At 39.3% G+C, this 23,216-nt stretch overlaps 1 protein-coding gene across 1 annotated transcript in view; it reads left to right on the forward strand.

The window, feature by feature from the left end:
* Nucleotides 1–23,216, forward strand: part of LOC133562925 (A disintegrin and metalloproteinase with thrombospondin motifs 20-like) — a 454,296-nt gene that overhangs the window by 291,817 nt on the left and 139,263 nt on the right. Inside the window, exons 17-20 of the mRNA XM_061916762.1 lie at nucleotides 6,934–7,100; nucleotides 13,807–13,936; nucleotides 19,110–19,236; nucleotides 19,308–19,518. Coding sequence (XP_061772746.1) covers nucleotides 6,934–7,100; nucleotides 13,807–13,936; nucleotides 19,110–19,236; nucleotides 19,308–19,518 — 635 coding nt within the window. The remainder of the gene's footprint in view (nucleotides 1–6,933; nucleotides 7,101–13,806; nucleotides 13,937–19,109; nucleotides 19,237–19,307; nucleotides 19,519–23,216) is intronic.

Below are 23,216 nucleotides of genomic sequence, written 5' to 3' on the forward strand. Positions count from 1 at the left end.
AGGGTTAGTGCGTCTGCCTCACAATACGAAGGTCCTGAGAAGTCCTGGGTTCAATCCCGGGCTCGGGATCTTTCTGTGTGGAGTTCTGTGTGAATGCGTGGGTTCCCTCCAGGTACTCCGGCTTCCTCCCACTTCCAAAGACATGCACCTGGGGATAGGTTGATTGGCAACACTAAATTGGCCCTAGGGTGTGAATGGGAGTTTGAATGTTGTCTGTCTATCTGTTTTGTCCAGGGTGTACACCGCCTTACGCCCCATTGTAGCTGAGATAGGCACCGGCGCCCCCCGCGACCCCAAAGGGAATAAGCGGTAGAAAATGGATTGGTGGATGGAAACTAAAACAAACCCAGAGTTGCCCAAACAAAACATGATCCGGGCCACGGATCCTGACATATATAAAGTCACCAAAAACAAATACACAATGAAGGTGAAGGCAAAAGAGTGAGTGTCCTGACCAGATATCTAGATCTGTTTACTTGCACATGTTTATTAAAGATTTGATCCATTTATGAAGGCTCAGGTGTGATTCACTACAATAGGGCCCCACATCACACATGATTCCAGTTCATTGAAATACTACAACACTGGATATTCTATAAATAAGTACAATTTAAGAACTTGCACACAAGGTGACTATGACGTGGGCATTTTCCACGCATGCTTATTAGATCTCGTTGCGTCGGCTGACGGGGGGAAGCAGGGGGGTCCGAAACGACCATTGTGTGTCTGTGTGTGGATAAGGTTAGGTGGGATTTACCCTGGATAACCTTAGTGTAAGACATGCCTGAAGACCCAGGACACGTTGTGAGGACTGTCTCCCGGCTGGCCTGGGAACACCTCAGGATCCCCCGTTGAGGAGCTGGACGAAATGGCTGGGGAGAGGGAAGTCTGGGCTTCTCTGCTTAAGCTGCAGCCCCCGCAGTCTGACTTTGGATAAGCGGAGGAGGATGAATGGATGGATATCTGAATCTTCCCCTTAAGTGCGTGTTTACACGAGCTCCGCGTGGTATGTCATGTACGTCCTCACACGAGCATCAAGTAGTGGTGACCCTTGCAGCCGTGGAGACAAGCTGTCAAGCAAAGGAGACATCAACTCTTGCCAGAGTGTCACTTGTGCTGAGTGCCTGTGAAGGAAGCAGGGCTGCGTTTGCCAATAACGGCCAGCTCAGGAAAGCACACGCACACGCAGACACATACTCTCCGAAAGATAAATGAGGCGGCGCTAGGTGCTAATTAGACACATGTGGGTGAAAGTAGATATCCCAGCACAGAACCAGAAAATGAAGACATTTGGCTTGCAGCGAGGTTCAAGTTTTCTTTCCCTCCTCCTCCTCCTCCAGTGGGGGAAACATATGGCGAACAAACACATGGTGGCTATTTGCACTGACATGTCACGTTTGCCCCCCCCCCAGCTGATTAAATATGCAGACGGCCTAGCTGTTTGAGGAGAGGGAAAATATGCCTAAAAAATATGCCTCAAAAGTCAAATAAAACTCTGACAGATAAAAAGTTGGACGACAGCCATGAAAGACAAAATGTGCTTGTGGAGGTTTCTGACCTCCGGGTTCCTCGAACAACCAAGCACTGACATGAGAGCCTGGATCAGGTTCACGATATAGTTTTATTTTGCAATAAAGTCTCTTAGGTGCTTTTCAGCAATTGACTTTTTCTGTCTCCGGCTCGCTCTTGCTCCAACTCCGGCTGCTGCCTTTTAACACAGCGGCAGGTGATAAGATAAGCAGGCCCAACTGGGCCATCTACGCACCTGTCGCTGATCTCGCAGCCGGTCCTTGCACACCCCACTTCGCTGCAGGTCCGCGGGCCACACCCCTCTCCACAGTGCTATACGAGCAATGCAAATAGACAATTCCTCTCATGAACTTTTTATATACTTTTTTAAAAGTTAAACAATTGCAGATAAGTGGTAGTCAATGAACAGACATGTACAGATCATGTTAGAGCAGGGGCCCCCAACCTTTTTTGCACCGGAGACTGGTTTATTGTAGAGATGTCCGATAATGGCTTTTTTGCCGATAGTCCGATATTCTCCAACTCTTAATTACCGATTCCGATATCAACCGATACCGATATATACAGTTGTGGAATTAACAGATTATTATGCTTAATTTTGTTGTGATGTCCCGCTGGATGCATTAAACAATGTAACAAGGTTTTCCGAAATAAATCGACTCAAGTTATGGAAAAAAATGCCAACATGGCACTGCCATATTTATTATTGAAGTCACAAAGTGCAATATTTTTTTCAACATGCCTCAAAACAGCAGCTTGGATTTTGGAACATGCATGAAGAGGTTGAGGTGGGCGGGGAGAGGGTTGGGGGGGGTGTATATTGTAGTGTCCCGGAAGAGTTAGTGTTGCAAGGGTTTTTCCCAAAATGTGTTTTTCATTGTTGTTTGGTGTGGGTTCACAGTGTGGCGCATATTTGTAACAGTGTTAAAGTTGTTTATACGGCCACCCTCAATGTGACATGTATGGCTGTTGACCAAGTATGCCTTGCATTCACTTGTGTGTGTGAAAAGCTGTAGATATTATGTGATTGGGCCGGCATGCAAAGGCAGTGGCTTTAAGGTTTATTAATGCTCTGTTCCTCTCCCTACACAGCGGCATTTTAAAAAGTCATAAATTATACTTGTTTGAAAAACCGATACCGATCATTTCCGATATTACATTTTAAAGCTTTTGTGAGACATCCCTAGTTTATTGTAGGCTTTATTTCCAGAGACCGACTTTCCACTTGTGCCAGATAAATACAGCAAAAAAGTGCATGAAAAAAACAACCCATTACTGTTGTCCCACTACCAATATTTTAGTACCGGTACTTAAATGTATTCCGATACTTTTGGGTACTTTTTTAATCAAGGGTGACCACAAAAAATTGCACTATTGGCTTTATTTTAACAAAAAAATCTCAAGGTACATTAAACATATGTTTTTTATTGCAATTTAATCCTTAATTAAATTAGTGAACATACTAGACAACTTGTCTTTTAGTAATAAGTGAATTTACTATGTCTGATTGCGTCCGTTCTCTGTCCACACACTGTCTGCTTGTAAGTATCCATGTGTGTGCCCTGCCGAACATGCTCCTCTGCTCGTAAAACCAGCACTGTCATGCCTGTTAAAAATAAAATTTAAAAAAACATGGGGAACAAGTACTTTTCAAACAAAGTGTAGTACTGTAAATGTCTCTGCATGTGTGGTGCTCTCTGTGGTCTGACAGAATCGGTGGAACCCACAATCTAGGGTTCAACAAAGTCTTTTATTTTGGATTTTAAGCTTAGGTCTGTCTTTCTTGCGGCCTCATGCTCCGGTCATCCACTCACATGTCAGCTTGGGCTTCGGAGCCGGGCCATACACACTACGTTCCGCAGGAGGCGTGTCGACCACGCCCCCCTTCACAAGTACTGTTTTTGATTCATTAGTTCTGCGATACTATACTAAAACCTCGATGATCTCTAGGATCTACGATCGGAATAAAACTGGACTCACTGGTGAAGGTGGCAGAGAAGAGGACTGTGGAAAAACTAGTGAGAATCACCCTCTGCATACCGTTATCGGTGGCCAGAGGAGCCTGTTCAGTGCTAGTCTGCTTCATCCCAAGTGCAGGACTAATAGACTAAAAAACTCTTTTGTCCCACTCGCCATTAGACTGTACAACTCCTCTCCGGGGGGTGACAAGGGATCCATCCATCCATCCATTTACTACCGCTTATTTCCTTCGGGGTGCCGGGGGGCGCTGGAACCTATCTCAGCTACAATAGGGCGGAAGGCGTAGTATAGGAAATTATCGATATCTGTTTCAAAATTATCGGAATTGGTTTTAAAGAAAGTAAAATGTAAGACTTTTTAAAACACAGTTGTGTACACTGACGTAAAGAGAAGTACAGAGCGCCAATAAACCCTTAAAGGCACTGCCTTTGCGTGCCTGCCCATCACTTAATATCTACGGCTTTTCACACACACACACAAGTGAATGCAAAGCATACTGGGTCAACAGCCATACAGGTCAAACTGAGGGTGGCAGTATAAACAACTTTAACACTGTTACAAATATGCGCCACACTGTGAACCCACACCAAACAAGAATGACAAACACTTATCGGGAGAACATCTGCACCGTAACACAACATAATCACAACAGAACAAATACCCAGAACCCCTTGCAGCACTAACTCTTCCTGGAGGCTACAATATACACCCCCCCCCACATAAACCCCGCCCACCTCAACCTCCTCATGCTCTCTCAGGGAGAGCATGTCCCCCAAAAAAATAATGCACTTTTTGACTTCAATAATAAATATGGCAGTGCCATGTTGGCATTTTTTTTCCATAACTTGTGTTGATTTATTTTTGAAAACTTTGTTACAGTGTTTAATGCATCCAGCGGGGCATCACAACAAAACCAGGCATAATAATGTGTGAATTCCACGACTGTATGTATCGGTATCGGTTGATATCAAAATCGGTAATTAAGAGTTGGATAATATCAGAATATCGGATATCGGCAAAAAAGTATTTATCGGACATTTCTAATAGAGATGAATGAATATGTACATTAGGCGCATCGGGTTATAAGGCGCACTGTCGATTTTTGAGAACATGAAAGGATTTTAAGTGCGCCTTGTAGTCTGAAAAATATGGTAACAATTATATATCAATTTGTCATCCAGCTAACTAACTTACTTGTGAGCAAAACTATTATATGGACTACAATGGAAACAAGCCTTTTGGCTTTTGTGCCATCCATTTGCCTTTTTAAAGCATCTCTAGTTGCCACCTCATCGCAGGTGATGCAAAACAATAACAATACTCAAATAAACAACAAAAAACAGTGCAATACGTTTTCATAACATGGTCACTACAGCAGAGTTTATCTTGTTATATTCTTATTTTAACAGTTTTATTTGTATTTGTATTGTTGCTTTTTATTTTTATTCTTATTGTTGTATTTTTCTATTTTATTTCCATTTATACCCCCATTATTTACTGTTTAAATTTGATCTCAATTCTGTACACTGCTGCTGGAATTTAAATTTTCCTGAGGGAACTCTCCTGAAGGAATCAATAAAGTACTTTTATTTTAAAAAAATATATAACTATACCTTTTTTTTCCCGCCTGTTTTTAAGTTTAGACACCTACCGGTGTGTAAATATTTTTGTTTCTTATTAAATTCCAATGAATATGAAGTTAAAAAAACAAAAAAAAAGAGGATTTAAATGCATATAGCCCAAACGGTCTTTATATGTTAATGTTCTCCTCTTTCTGTGTGGCTGCGCTCTTGCGAAGCTCTCTTTGTGGTTCCATGTCCAAACCCCACAATCGTCTCCGGACTAAAAACCATAACTAGCTTGGGCTCCAAGAACATGCAAACACGTATGTAAACAAAGTGAACACAGTATTTTGGCACAAAGACGTTGTAATTATCAGCATGCCTCTCGGGCACAGCAGGAAAAGATGGTGTGTTGTTGCGTTTATGTGCTGGCAGCGGCGACGCATGGGTGTTATTTGTGCGTGCGTGTGGTGTTTGCACTCCGGCGCCCGTCACAAAGTCACGCACTTCTATCTCCGAATAAATGCTATGCACGACCGCCGGCGGTTTTGTCCACGACAATAAGTTGGCAACACAACCACTGTTTACTTAGCACAGCGCTTGAATAGAATACAATAGAGTTTTATTGTCATTATTGCAGTTAACAGGTTCAAAGATTAACGAAATTGGAGCAGATCCCCTAAGGTGCATACACAATGTGGTAATATAAATAGTAAAAAGAAAAAAAAGAAGATATGTATTTATATATATATATATATATATATATATATCCACACACATGCATATATCCATACATATGCATATACAGTGGGGCAAAAAACTATTTAGTCAGCCACCGATTGTGCAAGTTCCCCCACTTAAAATGATGACAGAGGTCTGTAATTTTCATCATAGGTACACTTCAACTGTAAAAAACAGAATGTGAAAAAAAAAATACAAGAATTCACATTGTAGGAATTTTAAAGAATTTATTTGTAAATTATGGTGGAAAATAAGTATTTGGTCAACAATTCAAAGCTCTCACTGATGGAAGGAGGTTTTGGCTCAAAATCTCACGATACATGGCCCCATTCATTCTTTCCTTAACACGGATCAATCGTCCTGTCCCCTCAGCAGAAAAACAGCCCCAAAGCATGATGTTTCCACCCCCATGCTTCACAGTAGGAATGGTGTTCTTGGGATGCAACTCGGAATTCTTCTATCTCCAAACACGACAAGTTGAGTTTATACCAAAAATTTCTATTTTGGTTTCATCTGACCACATGAAATTCTCCCAATCCTCTACTGTATCATCAATGTATCCATTTTGGGATAAACTCAAGTCGTCGTGTTTGTAGGAAGAAGAATACTGAGTTGCATCCCAAGAACACCACACCTACTGTGAAGCATGGGGAGGGAAACATCATGCTTTGGGGCTGTTTTTCTGCTATGGGGACAGGACGACTGATCCGTGTTAAGGAAAGAATGAAGGGGGCCATGTATCGTGAGATTTTGAGCCAAAACCTCCTTCCATCAGTGAGAGCTTTGAATGGTTGACCAAATACTTATTTTCCACCATAATTTACAAATAAATTCTTTAAAATTCCTACAATGTGAATTCCTGGATTTTTTTTTCACATTCTATCTCTCACAGTTGAAGTGTACCTACAATGAAAATTACAGACCTCTGTCATCATTTTAAGTGGGATATACACATATATACACATATAACACTTGTACATTATAGTCAGAAAAAATGAAAAATAAAAAGACATGACACATGAGGACATGATGGACACATTGTGAAGCATTTAACATCCCAGAAAAAAACATTAGAAAATCTTCAAGTCTTTTGCTGAAACTGCTTTTTTTTTTCTCGTAGCATTATCTGACGGCCAGTCCAACTTCCTGCTGAACGGGAACTTTGTGGTGGCCATGTTCAAAAGGGAGATCACTTTCAAGGGGACGGTCATCGAGTACAGCGGCTCTGACACCAAAGTGGAGCGCATCAATTGTACCGAGCGCATCGAGGAGGAGCTCGTTCTGCAGGTGACTGCCTCTCCGATTCATGTACAGTCCATATACCTGTGGTACGCCAAAGAATCGATTGCTTAAAGTACAGTGTTTTACTTTCCTCTATGGGGGTGGGGGAGCGGTGTCGACAACGCTGTGGGTTAGGGGTGGCCGATATGGCCTTTTTTTAATATCTCTATTTTTAGGCTGGCCATATACACGATATATATCTCGATATTTTGCCTTAGCCGTGAATGAACACTTGATGCATATAATCACAGCAGTATGATGATTCTATGTGTCTACATTAAAACCTTCTTCATACTGCATTAATATATGCTCCTTTTAAACATTCATGCAGAGAGGGAAATCACAACTAAGTCAATTGACCAAAAGTGTATTTATTAAACAGTTATTAAGCAATGGCACAAACATTCATGTCATTTCCAAAACAGAAAGTGCAAGATTGTCAGAGACATTTTAAAACAAGCTATTAGTGCACTTTTGTGCATGATGTCACATAGTTAAAGTAAAGTTAAAGTACCAATGATTGTCACACACACACACTAGGTGTGGCGAAATTATTCTCTGCATTTGACCTAGGGTGACAAGCTCTGCCATCCGGGAGGAACTCAAAGTAAAGCCACTGCTCCTACACATCGAGAGGAGCCAGATGAGGTGGTTCGGGCATCTGGTCAGGATGCCACCCGAACGCCTCCCTAGGGAGGTGTTTAGGGCACGTCCAACCGGTAGGAGGCCACGGGGAAGACCCAGGACACGTTGGGGAGACTATGTCTCCCGGCTGGCCTGGGAACGCCTCGGGATCCCCCGGGAAGAGCTAGACGAAGTGGCTGGGGAGAGGGAAGTCTGGGCTTCCCTGCTTAGGCTGCTACCCCCGTGACCCGACCTCGGATAAGCGGAAGAAAATGGATGGATGGATGGATTTGACCGAGGGGAGCAGTGGGCAGCAGCGGTGCCGTGCCCGGGAATCATTTAGGGTGATTTAACCCCCAATTCCAACCCTTGATGCTGAGTGCCAAGCAGGGAGGCAATGGGTCCCATTTTTTTATAGTCTTTGGTATGACTCGGCCGGGGTTTGAACTCACAACCTACCGATCTCAGGGCGGACCACTCTAACCACCAGGCCACTGAGTAGGTAGATGAGAAGGATGACATATCAAAACAACACTAAATGAATGTGTACTTTTTGTACCGAACGCCACTACAATAGTTTAAAACAAATAAAGTGCACTTTTGTGCATGATGTCACACAAGATATTTCAATAACTGTCAAATAAAAATGAGATGAATAATAAGAAATCAAATAGTGTATGTCCTTCGCTATGTGGTAGGTTCCTGCGGACGTTATCTTCTCTTGTTGACTATTTTTTTCATACGGTGTTGATGTGGGAGTGGCATTTTGTTGGTGTGGCACCGAACGGAGATGTTGACATGTGAGGTTTCAAGCACTCTTCATTCTCTAGAAGGTGACCTTTCAAATGATGCTACACATTAGCAGTAATGCTACTTTTTGTAGCAACGCTTTTGCCCCACACTTCACAAATTACGGCTGTCTGTTCGACATATTCCCACTTGAAGCCAAACCACCGCTAGACGATGGACCCCCTGCTGTTTTTCTTGGGAATTATTTCTTCCTTCATTCGTCACCAGATTGGCACCTTCTTTCTCTCGTATTACCACTCGCAACACAGCTTACGTGTGTGACGTATGACGTGACCGTATGTGACGTATGTTAGAAGGTGCGCTTGCTGTCTGTAAGGAGACACAAGAAAGAGTGAGAAGAGCATGCAGTGTAATGCCCGCAGCTAAAAGCAACTGCTTGAGGACGTATACTCGAATATCACGATATAGTCATTTTCTATATCACACAGAGACAAACCCGCGGTATATCGTGTATATCGATATATCGCCTAGCCCTACTGTGGGTACCTCCTGAACTGCTTGTCCGTTGCTGTCTTTACAGCAGGCGAGATACTTTTCAATTGACCAAGTCGAGGGGATCTACCTCATTCATATACAGATAATAGAGATGCGCGGTTTGCGGTCTCATCCGCGGAGTCGGCGGGTAAACCGCGGGTCGGGCTGTTGACATGACGAAAAAATAGATTTTAATTAGATTCGGCCGGGTGGCGGTTGAACCATCCGAAGACAATTGATATAGATGGTTCTGGGATCGGTATCCTTTGCCATTCAAATAGCCATTTAAGACCCATGCCATAATGCGAAGAAGTCAATAAGAGACGCTATTATTCTCTTGAATGACTGCCGGCAGTCACCCAGATATCAAATATTAGTGCGTGCTATAAAGCCATTGGCTTTGTCGCCTTCTACAACATACACAATCTGCTTGTCAGTCCAGCATCATGTTGTGTGTGGTTTCCAAGGTAACACGCACACGACTGCAAGGCATACTGGGTGACACAGAGTACACTAATGGTTGTGATATAAACAATTTTAACACCCTTAGTAATATGCGCCACGCTTTGAAGCCACACCAATTAAGAACGACAAACACATTTCGGGAGAACATCCTCACAGTAACACAACATAAACGCAACACAACAAATACCCATAATCCTTTGTATCATGACACTTCCTGACTATTTTATACACCCCAAACCCGCGGATGTGGAAGATATAATTGCCTATCCGCGCATCTCTAACAGATAGATAGATAGTACTTTATTATATATATTATACAGTCGTCGGCAAAAGTTTACATACGCTTGTAAAGAACTTAAAGTCCTGGCTGTCTTGAGTTTCCGATCATTTCTACAACTCTTATTTTTTTGTAATAGAGTGATTGGATCACATACTTGTTGGTCACAAAAAACATTCATGAAGTTTGGTTCTTTTATGAAATTATTATGGCTCTACTGAAAATGTGACCAAGTCTGCTGTGTCAAAAGTATACACACAGCAATGTTAATATTTGTTCATATTCAATGGTAAATAGTAAATGGGTTGTACTTGTATAGCGCTTTTCTACCTTCAAGGTACTCAAAGCGCTCTGACACTACTTCCACATTCACCCACACTGATGGAGGGAGCTGCCATGCAAGGCGCTAACAAGCACCCATCAGGAGCAAGGGTGAAGTGTCTTGCTCAGGACACAACGGACGTGACGAGGTTGGTACTAGGTGGGCCACTCTCCCAACTGCGCCACGCCATAGTATATTCAAGTATATTCGTATATTCAAAGTCCTCATGTGTCCAGGGACATAAATCTTGAGTTTGTAAACATAATATAAATTTAGAAAAAAGATTTTGTGACAATAAAAAATATCGATGTAATCATAGTAGTATCGACTAGATGCACCCTTGTACTTGGTGTTATTACATTGGATGTCAGGTATAGATCCACCCATGGCGTTTGTTTGAATTGTGACGCGGGTAATATATTGTATCCTCTTACGGTGTGTAGTGAAGCATGTTTAGCTATTCCTCGTACTTGTAAGAAACATACTCTGTATGTCATCACGAAGACAAGGATTAGTGATTTAGAAGTAGCTAAAACACTGCCGACTGCAAATGGATGTTATGTTAGCTGCTACCTAACTTACCATGTCTTAGAGCAGTGGTTCTCAACCTTTTTTCAGTGATGTACCCCCTGTGAACATTTTTTTCATTCAAGTACCCCCTAATCAGAGCAAAGCATTTTTGGTTAAAAAAAAAGAGATAGAGGAGTAAAATACATTACTATGTTATCAGTTTCTGATTTATTAAATTGTGTAACAGTGCAAAACGTTGCTTATTTGTAGTGGTCTTTCTTGAACTATTTGGAAAAAAAGATATAAAAATAACTAAAAACTTGTTGAAAAATCAACAAGTGATTCAATTATAAATAAAGATTTCTACACATAGAAGTAATCATCAACTTAAAGTGCCCTCTTTGGGGATTGTAATAGAGATCCATCTGGATTCATCAACTTAATTCTAAACATTTCTTCACAAAAAAAGAAATCTTTAACATCAATATTTATGGAACATGTCCACAACAACTGTAGCTGTTGTTGCATTTCTTTTCACAATTTATGAAGTTACATTCATATTTTGTTGAAGTATTATTCAATAAATATATTTATAAAGGATTTTTAAATTGTTGGTATTTTTAGAATATTTTCCAAAAAATCTCTCACGTACCCCTTGGCATACCTTCAAGTACCCCCAGGGGTACGCGTACCCCCATTTGAAAACCACTGTCTTAGAGCACCTCTTCCTGAGGGCGTTTCACCTTTATCTTTAGTTTTTAAGCCAAAACGCGTCCGTTCTCCCTTTTCTGTCTACGCACTGTGTCTGCTTGCAAGTACTCTGTGATCGTGCACTAAAACCAACAATAACACGACATGTTTGATTTATTAATACAGTACAGCGATTCTATACTAGTACCGGTTTGCCGTACAACACACAATTCTACAGTAATGCAACTTTTTAGTTTGCTCGGTTTCATTTGGAGTTTTTAGGCATGTAACATAGTCTTTTCTCATTTCCTACCGCAGTCATAAACCACGAGATATGTACGCTTGGTGGTGTCTTCTGTACTTGTTTTCTTTGCCTCCAATGTTTTTCTTTACATTCCATGTCCCCTCCTCTGTCCGCTGTGTACTGTTGGTCCTGAGTAGGGACCATACTTGCCAACCCTCCCGAATTTTCCGGGAGACTCACGAATTTCAGTGCCTCTCCCGGAAATCTCCCAGGACAACCATTCTCCCGAATTTCTCCCGGTTTCCAGCCGGACCTGAGTGAGGACAGCTTGTCGTCACGTCCACTTTTCCTCCATATAAACAGCGTGCCGGCCCAGTCACGTTGCAACATCTACGGCTTTTGGAGACCGCACAACTGCACACACAACAAGGAGGAGACTATTATATATGTCTCCGTTTTCTATAGGTTTATTTATAACCCATAAAGTAGGCAGGCACAGAGCTATTTCTCAGCGTGTGTTTAATCCAGCCGGCACGTTACTACACTGACACACAACATCCAGAATCCCATCATGCATTGCTTCAAAACCAAGGCAAGTAGTAATCGGGTTGGGAGAGTGGATGTGCCAGCAAGCTGAGCGTTCCTGGTTCAATCCCCACCTTCTGCCATCCGAGTCACATCCTTTGTGTCCTTAAGCAAGACACTTCACCCTTGCTCCTGATGGGCCTGGTTAGCGCCTTGCATCAGTGTGTGAATGTGTGTGTGAATGGGTGAATGTGGAAATAGTGTCAAAGCGCTTTGAGCTCCTTAAAAAAAAGTAAAAAAGCACTATAAAAGTATAACCCATTTACCATTTACACTATGGTGCGTTCAAGAACGGACAAAATTAGTTGGACAAAATTAGTTCCACCAAATACTATCATCAGTGAAACATACACACAAACACATTAAAGGCCTACTGAAATTAGAGTTTTATTTATTCAAACGGGGATAGCAGGTCCATTCTATGTGTCATACTCAATCATTTCGCGATATTGCCATATTTTTGCTGAAAGGATTTAGTAGAGAACATCCACGATAAAGTTCGCAACTTTTGGTGCTAAGAGAAAATCCCTGCCTCTACTGGAAGTCGCAGACGATGACGTCACACGTGTGGGGGCTCCTCACATATTCACATTGTTTTTAATGGGAGCCTCCAACAAAAAGTGCTATTCGGACCGAGAAAACGACAATTCCCCCATTAATTTGAGCGAGGATGAAAGATTTGTGTTTGAGGATATTGATAGCGACGGACTAGAAAAAAAAAATGCAAAAAAATAAGTTTTAAAAAAAAACGTGATTGCATTGGGACGGATTCCGATGTTTTTAGAGACATTTACTAGGATAATTCTGGGAAATCCCTTATCTTTCTATTGTGTTGTTAGTGATTTAGTGAGTTTAATAGTACCTGATAGTCGGAGGTGTACGTCCACGGGTGTCTTGACGCGCAGTGTCTCAGGGGAGTCGACTGCAGCTTTATGGACGGCACAAGCTCAGCTTTTCTCCAGTAAGAAGCGACTTTTTACCACAATTTTCTCACCGAAACCTGCTGGTTGACATTCCGTCGTGATTCATGTTGACTTGACCGCGCTCTGATCCATAGGAAAGTTTCACCTCCAGGAATTTTAAACAAGGAATCACCTTGTTATTCTACTGTGACTTCTCCAATATTAATTGAACAAATTGCAAAAGATTCAGCAACACAGATGTCCAAAATACTGTGTAATTATGCCGTCAAAGCAGACGACTTTTAGCTGTGTGTGTGTGTGCAGAGCTCATATTTCCTTAAAACCCGTGACGTCTTGCGTACACGTCATCATTACACAACGTTTTCAAGACGAAACTCCCGGGAAATTTAAAATTGTAGTTTAGTAAACTAAAAAGGCCGTATTGGCATGTGTTGCAATGTTAATATTTCATCATTGATATACAAACTATCAGACTGCGTGGTGGGTTTCAGTAGGCCTTTAAACAGTGGGCTTTCTCATAATTGGGAAGGTTTGTGTCTTGTTTGTCCTCAAACAAAACACAAATAATTTTCAATCCTTTTAAAAAAAATGCTCCAAAGAGCCACTAGGGCGGCACTAAAGAGCCGCGGGTTAACTTCTAAGGTGAACAGTACCATTGAGTGGATCTGTGGCTCTTAGAGCTGCACCCCGGCTAATATTTCCCTCTGGATTATCACTGATATCCATTTTAAAGCTTGAAATTCAGGCCAGACTATTTTTTTTTGTTTTGTTCTTGACCTTGATTGCAGGTCCTGTGTGTGGGAAACCTCTACAACCCCGACGTGCGCTACTCTTTCAGCATCCCCATCGATGAGCACAGGGAGCAGTTTATGTGGGACCCCTTGGGCCCCTGGCTGGAGTGCAACCGCATCTGTCAGGGTACGACCTCAACTCGGCGGCAAAATGTTGAAGGGGTTTTTTTTGCGGCTGATGGCAAAGAAATAGAGAAAAGCGATGTGGGGAACGAGATGAATATACTATAAGGCCGTCTGAGTTACTGTGCCAAGGTTTTGTGTCGGTTGTTACTTCTGCCAAGGGCTCATTTTTGTGTTTTTTGATCTGTGACAGTTCAGTCCAAATATAGATACAAATTCAACATAGCACAAATAATGTATGTAATAACTGTAATTGTTCTGAAAGTGCAATTTTTTTATCCGGATCTAATTTATGTGGCTCTCCAAACTCTCTCAAAATGCAGATTTTAGTTTTTCTGAACTTATTTTAAATTATTGTAATTGCTGAAATTATTCCGGTTGTTCTAAAATTATCTTTGCAAATTTATGACCTTTTTGATGTAAAATGAGTATAAGATTGTCGCAAAATTACATCACTTTTGTTTTAAAAATGACAACGTTTTTCCCGTAAAATGTTGAAATTTTTGACGTAAAATAACTACATTATTTTTGCAAAATAACCAACTTTTTGATGTAAAATTACTACCTTTTGGACATAAAATTCGATATTCCTGTAGAATATGACTTTTTTGGTGTAAGACTAACATTATATTCTAGTAAAATTACAAAACTAACACTTTATTACTACCTTTTATTGTGTAAAATGATTACTTTTTTTGTCAAATTGTCAATGGTATTCTTTTAAAATAAAAACATTTTTTTTGCTTTAAAACTACCAAGTTCTAACCTTTTTGATGTAGAATTTCGACATTATTATTGTAAAATTACCATCTTTCTGAAATAAAATGACCAAATTATTCTTGTAGAAAAGCAGCCTTTTTGGTGTAAAAATCCCACCTTATTCTGGTAAAATTACAAACTTTTTACATAAAACTACCACTTCATCCATGTAAAATTACTAACTTCTACTGTGGAAAATAATGACGTTTTTTTTTTCAAATTGACAGTGGTATTCTCCTCTTTTTTGCTGTAAAACTACCAAGTTTCAACTTTTTGATTTAGAATATCTACAATATTGTTGTAAAATGACCATCTTTTTGACATAAAATGACCAAGTTATTCTTGTAGAATCTCACTTTTTTGGTGTAAAACTACCAGAATATTCTGGTAAAATTACAAACTTTTTACATAAAACTGCCACTTTTTTACTACTTTTTATTGTGTAAAATTGTGACCTTTTTTTGTCAAATTGACAGTGGTATTCTCCTAAAATTAATTTTTTTTTTGCTGTAAAACTACCAAATTCCAACCTTTGTGTTGTAAAATATCTACATTATTCTTGTAAAATTACCATCTTTTTTACATAAAATGACTAAGTTATTCTTGAAGAATTGCAAACTTTTTGGTGTAAAACTACCACTTTATTCTGGTAAAAATTACAAACTATTTTGCTGTAAAACTGCTAAGTTCCAACCTTTTTGATGTCCAATATCTGCAATATTCTCCTAAAATTACCATTTTTTGGGCATAAAATTACCATGTTATTATTGTAGAATTGCAACCATTTTTGTGTAAAACTACCACTATATTCTGGTAAAATTACAAACTTTATACATAAAACTACCACTTTATTCACGTAAAATTACTATCTTTCATTGTGTTAAATTATAACCTTTTTTGTCAAACTGACAGTGGTATTCTCCTAAAATTACAAGGGTTTTTGCCGTAGAACCACCAAATTCTAACCTTTTTGATGTAGAATACCTACATTATTCTCGTAAAATTACCATCTTTTTTACATAAAATTACCAAGTTATTCTTGTAGAATCGCAATTTTTTTTCCTGTAAAACTACCAACTTTTTGCGAAAACGACCACTTTATTCACGTAAAATTACTACCTTTTATTGTGTAAAATGTTGACCTTTTTTTTGTCAGATTGACTGGTATTCTCCTAAAATTACAAGCTTTTTTGATGTAAAACCATTAAGTTCTAACCTTTTTGTTGTAGAATATCTACATTATTCTCAAAAAATTACCTTTTTTTTTTTTTACATAAAATGACCAAGTTAGTCTTGTTAAATCACAACCTTTTTGGTGTAAAACTACCACTATATTCTGGTAAAATTACAAACTTTATACATAAACTACCATTTTATTCACGTAAAAATCCAACCTTTACCTTCCCAATAGAAATGACAGTGTTTTCTCCTGAAACTGCAACCTTTTTGAGGTAAATCTAGCACTTTATAAATGTATACATTTTGATGTAAAATTCCAACCTTTTGTATGTAGAATATCTACATTATTCTCATAAAATCACCATCTTTTTGACTTAAAATGACCACGCAATTCTCATAGAATCCCGGACTTGACGTGAAACTACCACTTTATTCTTATAAAATTCCTATTATTCGTTATCTAATGACCAAGTTATTCTTGTAGAATCGCAACCTTTTTGGTGTAAAATTACCACTATATACTGGTAAAACTACAAACTTTATAGATAACACTACCACTTTATTCACGTAAAATTACTACCTTTTATTGTGTAAAATTATGACCTTTTTTTTTTTGTCAATTTGATAGTGGTATTCTCCTAAAATTACAAGCAATATAAATACATTTAATAAAGTGAAATTCAAATAAGGCAACAAGAGAAGGATCCTACACTTCTCTTTTATAAAGTAAATCTGAACAGCCAATTTGGGCATCTACAGCAACTATTTGATTTGCCTGAGAAGCTGGACAGGACAAAAAAATATATAAAAAAATTACAAGCTTTTTTCTGTAAAACTACCAAGTTCCAACCCTTTTGATGTAGAATATCTACATTATTCTCGTAAAATGACCATCTTTTTGACATAAAATGACCAAGTTATTTTTGTAGAATCACAACCTTTTTGGTGTAAAACTACCACTACATTCTGGTTAAAGTACAAACTTTATCAATAAAACTACCACTTTATTACTACCTTTTTATTGTGTAAAATTCTGAGCTTTTTTGTCAAACTGACAGTGGTATTCTCCTAAAATTACAAACTTTTTTGCTGTAAAACCACCGCCTTCTCACCTTTTTGTTGTATAATACCTACATTATTCTTATAAAATGACCATCTTTTTGACATAAAATGACCAAGTTTTTCTTGTAAAATCTCAAAATTTTTGGTGTAAATCCACCACTAGATTCTGGTAAAATTACGAACTTTTGAAAAGAAATCACCACTTTATTTAAAAATGAACACTATATTCTTGTACACTTACTATATTCTGGTAAAATTACAAACTTTTTACATAAAACTAGCACTTCATTCACGTAAAATTACTACCTTTCATTGAGTAAAATTATGATTTTTTTTTGTCAAACTGACAGTGGTACTCTCCTAAAATTACAAGCTTTTTTGCTGTAAAACCACCAAGTTTTGACCTTTTTGATGTAGAATATCTACATTATTCTCTTAAAATTACCATCTTTTTGACATAAAATGACCAAGTTATTCTTGTAAAATATCATCCTTTTTGGTGTAAAACTACCACTATATTCTGGTAAAATAATGAACTTTTGAAAAAAAAAATCACCAATTTATTTAAAAATTAATACTATATTCTTGTACACTTACAAAGTTTCTACCTTTTCGATGTGACATGCCTTCATTATTCTCGCAAGATTACAGCCTTTTTTGATGTAAAATAACATCATTATTCTTGTAAAATGACCACCCTTTTGACATTAAATGACCACGCTATTCTCATAGAATCCCAGACTTGATGTGAAACTACCACTTTATTCATGTAAAATTACCACCTTTTATTGTGTAAAGTTATGACCTTTTTTTGTCAAACTGACAGTGGTATTCTCCTAAAATTACAAGCTTTTTTGCCGTAAAACCACCGACTTCTCACCTTTTTGTTGTAGAATATCTACATTTTTCTCATAAAATGACCACCATTTTGACATAAAATGACCAAATTATTCTTGGAAAATGTCAACCTTTTTGGTGTAAGTCTACCACTATAATCTAGTAAAATTACAAACTTTTTACATAAAACTACCACTTCATTCACGTAAAATTACTACCTTTTATTCTGTAAAATTATGAGCTTTTTTGTCAAACTGACAGTGGTACTCTCCTAAAAATACAAGCTTTTTTGCTGTAAAACCACCAAGTTTTAACCTTTTTGATGTAGAATATCTACATTATTCTCTTTAAATTACCATCTTTTTGACATAAAATGATCAAGTTATTCTTGTAAAATCCCAACCTTTTTAGTGTAAAACTACCACTATATTCTGGTAAAATAAAGAACTTTTGAAAAAAATCACCACTTTATTTAAAAATGAACACTATATTCTTGTGCACTTCCAAAGTTTCCACCTTTTCGATATAAAAGGCCTTCATTATTCTCGCAAGATTACAGCTTTTTTGATGTAAAATTAAGTCATTATTGTAAAATTACCACCCTTTCTCATAGAATCCCAGACTTGACGTGAAACTACCACTTTATTCATATAAAATTAGACCCTTTTTCCATGTGCAATTATTACCTTTTTGACAAAAAAAAGGCAGCGTTATTCTCCAACAGTTCATCCATTTTTGATGCCAAACTACCACTTTATCCTCATAAAAAGACCAACTTTTTGATGTAGAATTACAACCTTATTTACAGTGTGTCCGTCAAAATTGTTTATGTGAAAACAGAACATTTTGTAAACATAATGTTAATGAAGAGAAATTCTGATAGCATGTCTACAATTAGGTTCTGATCCAAATTAGGAGTCTTCAACCTTGGTGGAGGCAGCGAAATCCTAACAAATTTTCATGCAGGATCTTATTACAAGGAATATTATTGCACGGATTTTAGGTGTCAGCGTGAATTTGCATCACTTGAACAAACCACCGCATTCATTTGAAAAATAAATAAACTCACTTGGCAACCATTCCTGATGACCCCACTGCGACCCGCACCCCTGGCATCGCTCACCATCTCGGCTTTTGGCTTCAAGCATTAAGTTCCTCAAAGTTGGCCTTTAAACTGTGCAGGTTAGTCAGGCTTTCTGTGTGTCAGAGTTCACTGTGGGGTCGAGTAAAGAGATGTAATTATGAAGTGCAGGACCCACACAGATCCCCCCAAGGCTTCAAGATGAAGAAATGTGATATTCTGGTGAGGGTTTTTTGGTTTATTTTGTGTGTGTGCGTAGGTGAGCGTCGCCGCAAGACGGCGTGTGTGCGGAAGAGCGATCACCTGGAGGTGTCAGAGCAACGATGTGAACACTTACCTCGGCCTGCAGAGGTCAGCGAGCCTTGCAACAGGGACTGTGAAGTCAGGTACTGCACACAATGCAGTGGAGACTTCTGCACAGCAAGGTCGTTTTTCATCTTTACCTCTCACACAAAAGGTGGCATGTCGCCGGGAAGAGTGATTGCTCAGCCAAGTGCGGTGCGGGCTCCCGCAGCCTGGATGTTCAGTGCATCAAGTACACCCTGGTGAAGAGGCAGAGCCATCGGGTGGAGCCCAGCATCTGCGCCGGTATTGCCAAACCTCCCACTCGAGAGTCCTGCCATGGCGACTGTCTTCTCAAGAGCTGGCAGTACAGTGCCTGGTCACAGGTATAGTCCAGAGGTTACCTCATATAGCGCCTGGTCACAGGTATAGTCCAGAGGTTACCTTATTTAGTGCCTGGTCACAGGTATAGTCCCGAGGTTACCTCATATAGCGCCTGGTCACAGGTATAGTCCAGAGGTTACCTTATTTAGTGCCTGGTCACAGGTATAGTCCCGAGGTTACCTCATATAGTGCCTGGTCACAGGTATAGTCCTGACCTTACCTCATAAAGTGCCTGGCTACAGGTATAGTCCAGAGGTTACCTCATACAGTGTCTGGTCACAGGTATAGTCCCGAGGATACCTCATATAGTGCCTGGTCACAGGTATAGTCCAGAGATTACCTCATATGGTGCCTGGTCACAGGTATAGTCCAGAGATTATCTCATATAGTGCCTGGTCACAGGTATAGTCCAGAGGTTACCTCATATAGTGCCTGGTCACAGGTATAGTCCAGAGGTTACCTCATATGGTGCCTGGTCACAGGTATAGTCCAGAGATTATCTCATATAGTGCCTGGTCACAGGTATAGTCCAGAGGTTACATCATTTAGTGCAAGGTCACAGGTATAGTCCAGTGGTTACTACCTCATATAGTGCCTGGTCAAAAGTATAGTCCAGAGGTTACCTCATATACTGCCTGGTCACAGGTATAGTCCAGAGGTTACCTCATATAGTGCTTGGTCACAGGTATAGTCCTGGCTTAACTCATATAGTGCCTGGTCACAGGTCTAGTCCTGACCTTACCTCATAAAGTGCCTGGTCACAGGTATAGTCCCGAGGTTAACTCATTTAGTGCCTGGTCACAGGTATAGTCCAGAGGTTACCTCATATAGTACCTGGTCACGGGTGTAGTCCAGAGGTTACCTCATATAGTGCCTGGTCACAGGTATAGTCCAATCATATAACAGTTACCTTATATAGTCCCTGGTCACAGGTATAGTCCAGAATTGACATCATATAGTGCCTCATCACAGGTATAGTCCAATCATAAAACATTTTACCTCATATAGTCCATGGTCACAGGTATATAGTGGTCTTCCTGCACCTTGGTTTGTCTAAAATTATTGTTTTTTTATTTATAATAGTATATATTGTGTTTTCCTTGTAATTTTCTCTCTTAGGTATTATTTTTGTAATATATTTTTATATTTATGTAATTTATTTTGCCTTTAATGAAAATCTATTATATTGTATTGTTCTATTGAAAAGGGGAACTGCACTTTTTCTTTTGCAATTTTGCCCTTTGTTCACAATCACTATGAAAGACACGACAGATGTTTTTATTTATTTATTTATTTATTTTTTTAATGCATTCAAACTCGTAAATAAAAGCCAATGGGAGGTCCTTTATTCAGACCGTAAAACCCAAGAAATCGCGGCGCCTTAATCACGGGCTTGTGTGCCAATGTTGACATGATCGACTGATCAGCTGCTTCCTCCTTTCCTTGCCCGTCAAACTCTCGATCATAAATAATGCCTCTCACTTGGATAGTAGAAGAACGGGGATGTATTCCAATAAGTTGGTACGCTTTGATAGCTAATTTAGACCCAAGAAAGGCAAGAATGGCACAAAAAGATGTTGGATTTTTCTTTGCGAGGATTATGAGTCATTCTTCATTTGATAGAGAATAGGTAATAATGACAGCAGATATTGTACAGTAAGTGGTGTTTCATCACATGTATTTGCTCTCGTAAAGTCTGCAGTGAGTAACAATCAGTGATGTTGTCAAAAAAAAAAAAGCAAATATTGTGATGCGTTTTTGAAATTAATTAATTGATTTTACCAGTCCCCGGCCCACCTGGGAGTAGATTTTTCTCCGTGTTCCCCCCGGTCTAAAATAAGTTTGACACCGCTGCTGTAAGTAGTGATAATGTGCATTATAAACTGCATTCCAATGGCCTACATATTAGTTTTTTCTTATTGTAGCGCCATCTCCTGGTTCAGTCGGGTCACTCTCCCACCTGGCCCTTATGCAACTTGACGGTAGGGAAACATAATAAAGAACGCACCTTTATCTGGATCTGCATTAAAATGTAATGGTTTGTCGTTGTACTTGTGCAATGACAATAAAGACCTATCGATCATCTTAGTTTTGATCCATACGTCTTTTTGCAGACATTGTTTTTACATGCACATGGGAATAGGTTGATTGGCAACACTAAATTGGCCCTAGTGTGTGAATTTGAATGTTGTCTGTCTATCTGTGTTGGCCCTGCGATGAGTTTGCGATTTGTCCAGGGTGTACATCACCTTCCGCCTGATTGTAGCTGAGATAGGCACCAGCGCCCTCCGCGACCCCAAAGGGAATAAGCGGTAGAAAATGGATGGATGGATGTTTTTTTGCCTACAGTACACTGCAAAAAGTCAGTGTTCAAAAACATGGGAAAAAAATACACAAATGATGGGTATTTTATTTGAACTAAGCAAAATTACCTGCCAATAGACCAAGAAAATTTGGTTTGTCAAGACTTTCCAAAACAAGTAAAATTAGCTAACTTCAATGAACCCAAAAATACCATAAAATAAGTATATTCTCACTAATAACAAGTGCACTTTTCTTGGTAGAAAAAAAAAGAGAACTTTTTGCTTAATATGTTAAAAAGTATTCTGAAATGAAGTAATTGCTAGTGCCATTATCTTGAGATAAAGATATGCGCTCGGCATTACATTTCTTGAAACCAGCAAACTTATACAAAAAACGAATTTATTGTTCTTAATGGAAAGGCAACAAGGCAACCGCCTGTTACTCTCGGGGTCTCCTAGCCGTTTACAAATGTGTTTTTCCATCAATTACATGACAAGATCGCGCCAAGTGCGTGCTCTTTCAGTCAATTAGTGCGCATATACCGTATTTTTCGGAGTATAAGTCGCTCTGGAGTATAACTCGCATTTTTGGGGGAAATTTATTTGATAAAACCCAACACCAAGACATTTGAAAGGCAATTTAAAATAAATAAAGAATAGTGAACAACAGGCTGAATAAGTGTACGTTATATGACGTATAAATAACCAACTGAGAAGGTGCCTGGTATGTTAACGTAACATATTATGGTAAGAGTCATTCAAATAACTATAACGTAGTATAGAACATGCTATACGTTTACCAAACTATCTGTCAATCCTAATCGATAAATCCCATGAAACCTTTTACGTCTAGTCTCTTACGTGAATGAGCTAAATAATATTACTTGATATTTTACGGCAATGTGTTGATAATATCACACATAAGTCGGTCCTGAGTATAAGTCGCACCCAAATTATGAAAAAAACTGTGACTTATAGTCCGAAAAATACGGTACACAGTAGAGATGCGCAGATAGGCAATTATATCATCCACAGCCACATCACCAAAGTCGTCATCCACCCGCTGTCCACCCGAACCAACATTTTTATCAGAACGGCACCCGTCCGCCACCCGCCCGCTGAAATACATCAGAGGTCGGCGACCTTTACCACTCACAGAGCTATTTAAACCCGTTTCACAGAATAATGAAGACGATTGGAGCCGCTAACATTCTCGCGAATATCCAATTAGCGTTCATCCTGATGACAAGAATATGGGCTTACTGTGAAGCCATTGCCTTTGACACCTTCTACAACATGTACAAACCGATTGTTAGTCCAGCAACAGGTTGTATGCAGCTTCCGCATTCACACGTACAAGATTGAAAGGCATACTGGGTGACACAGAGTACACTGAT

This window comes from Nerophis ophidion, linkage group LG12 (assembly GCF_033978795.1).
Source record: "Nerophis ophidion isolate RoL-2023_Sa linkage group LG12, RoL_Noph_v1.0, whole genome shotgun sequence".
In the NCBI taxonomy this organism is placed as follows: Eukaryota; Metazoa; Chordata; class Actinopteri; order Syngnathiformes; family Syngnathidae; genus Nerophis; species Nerophis ophidion.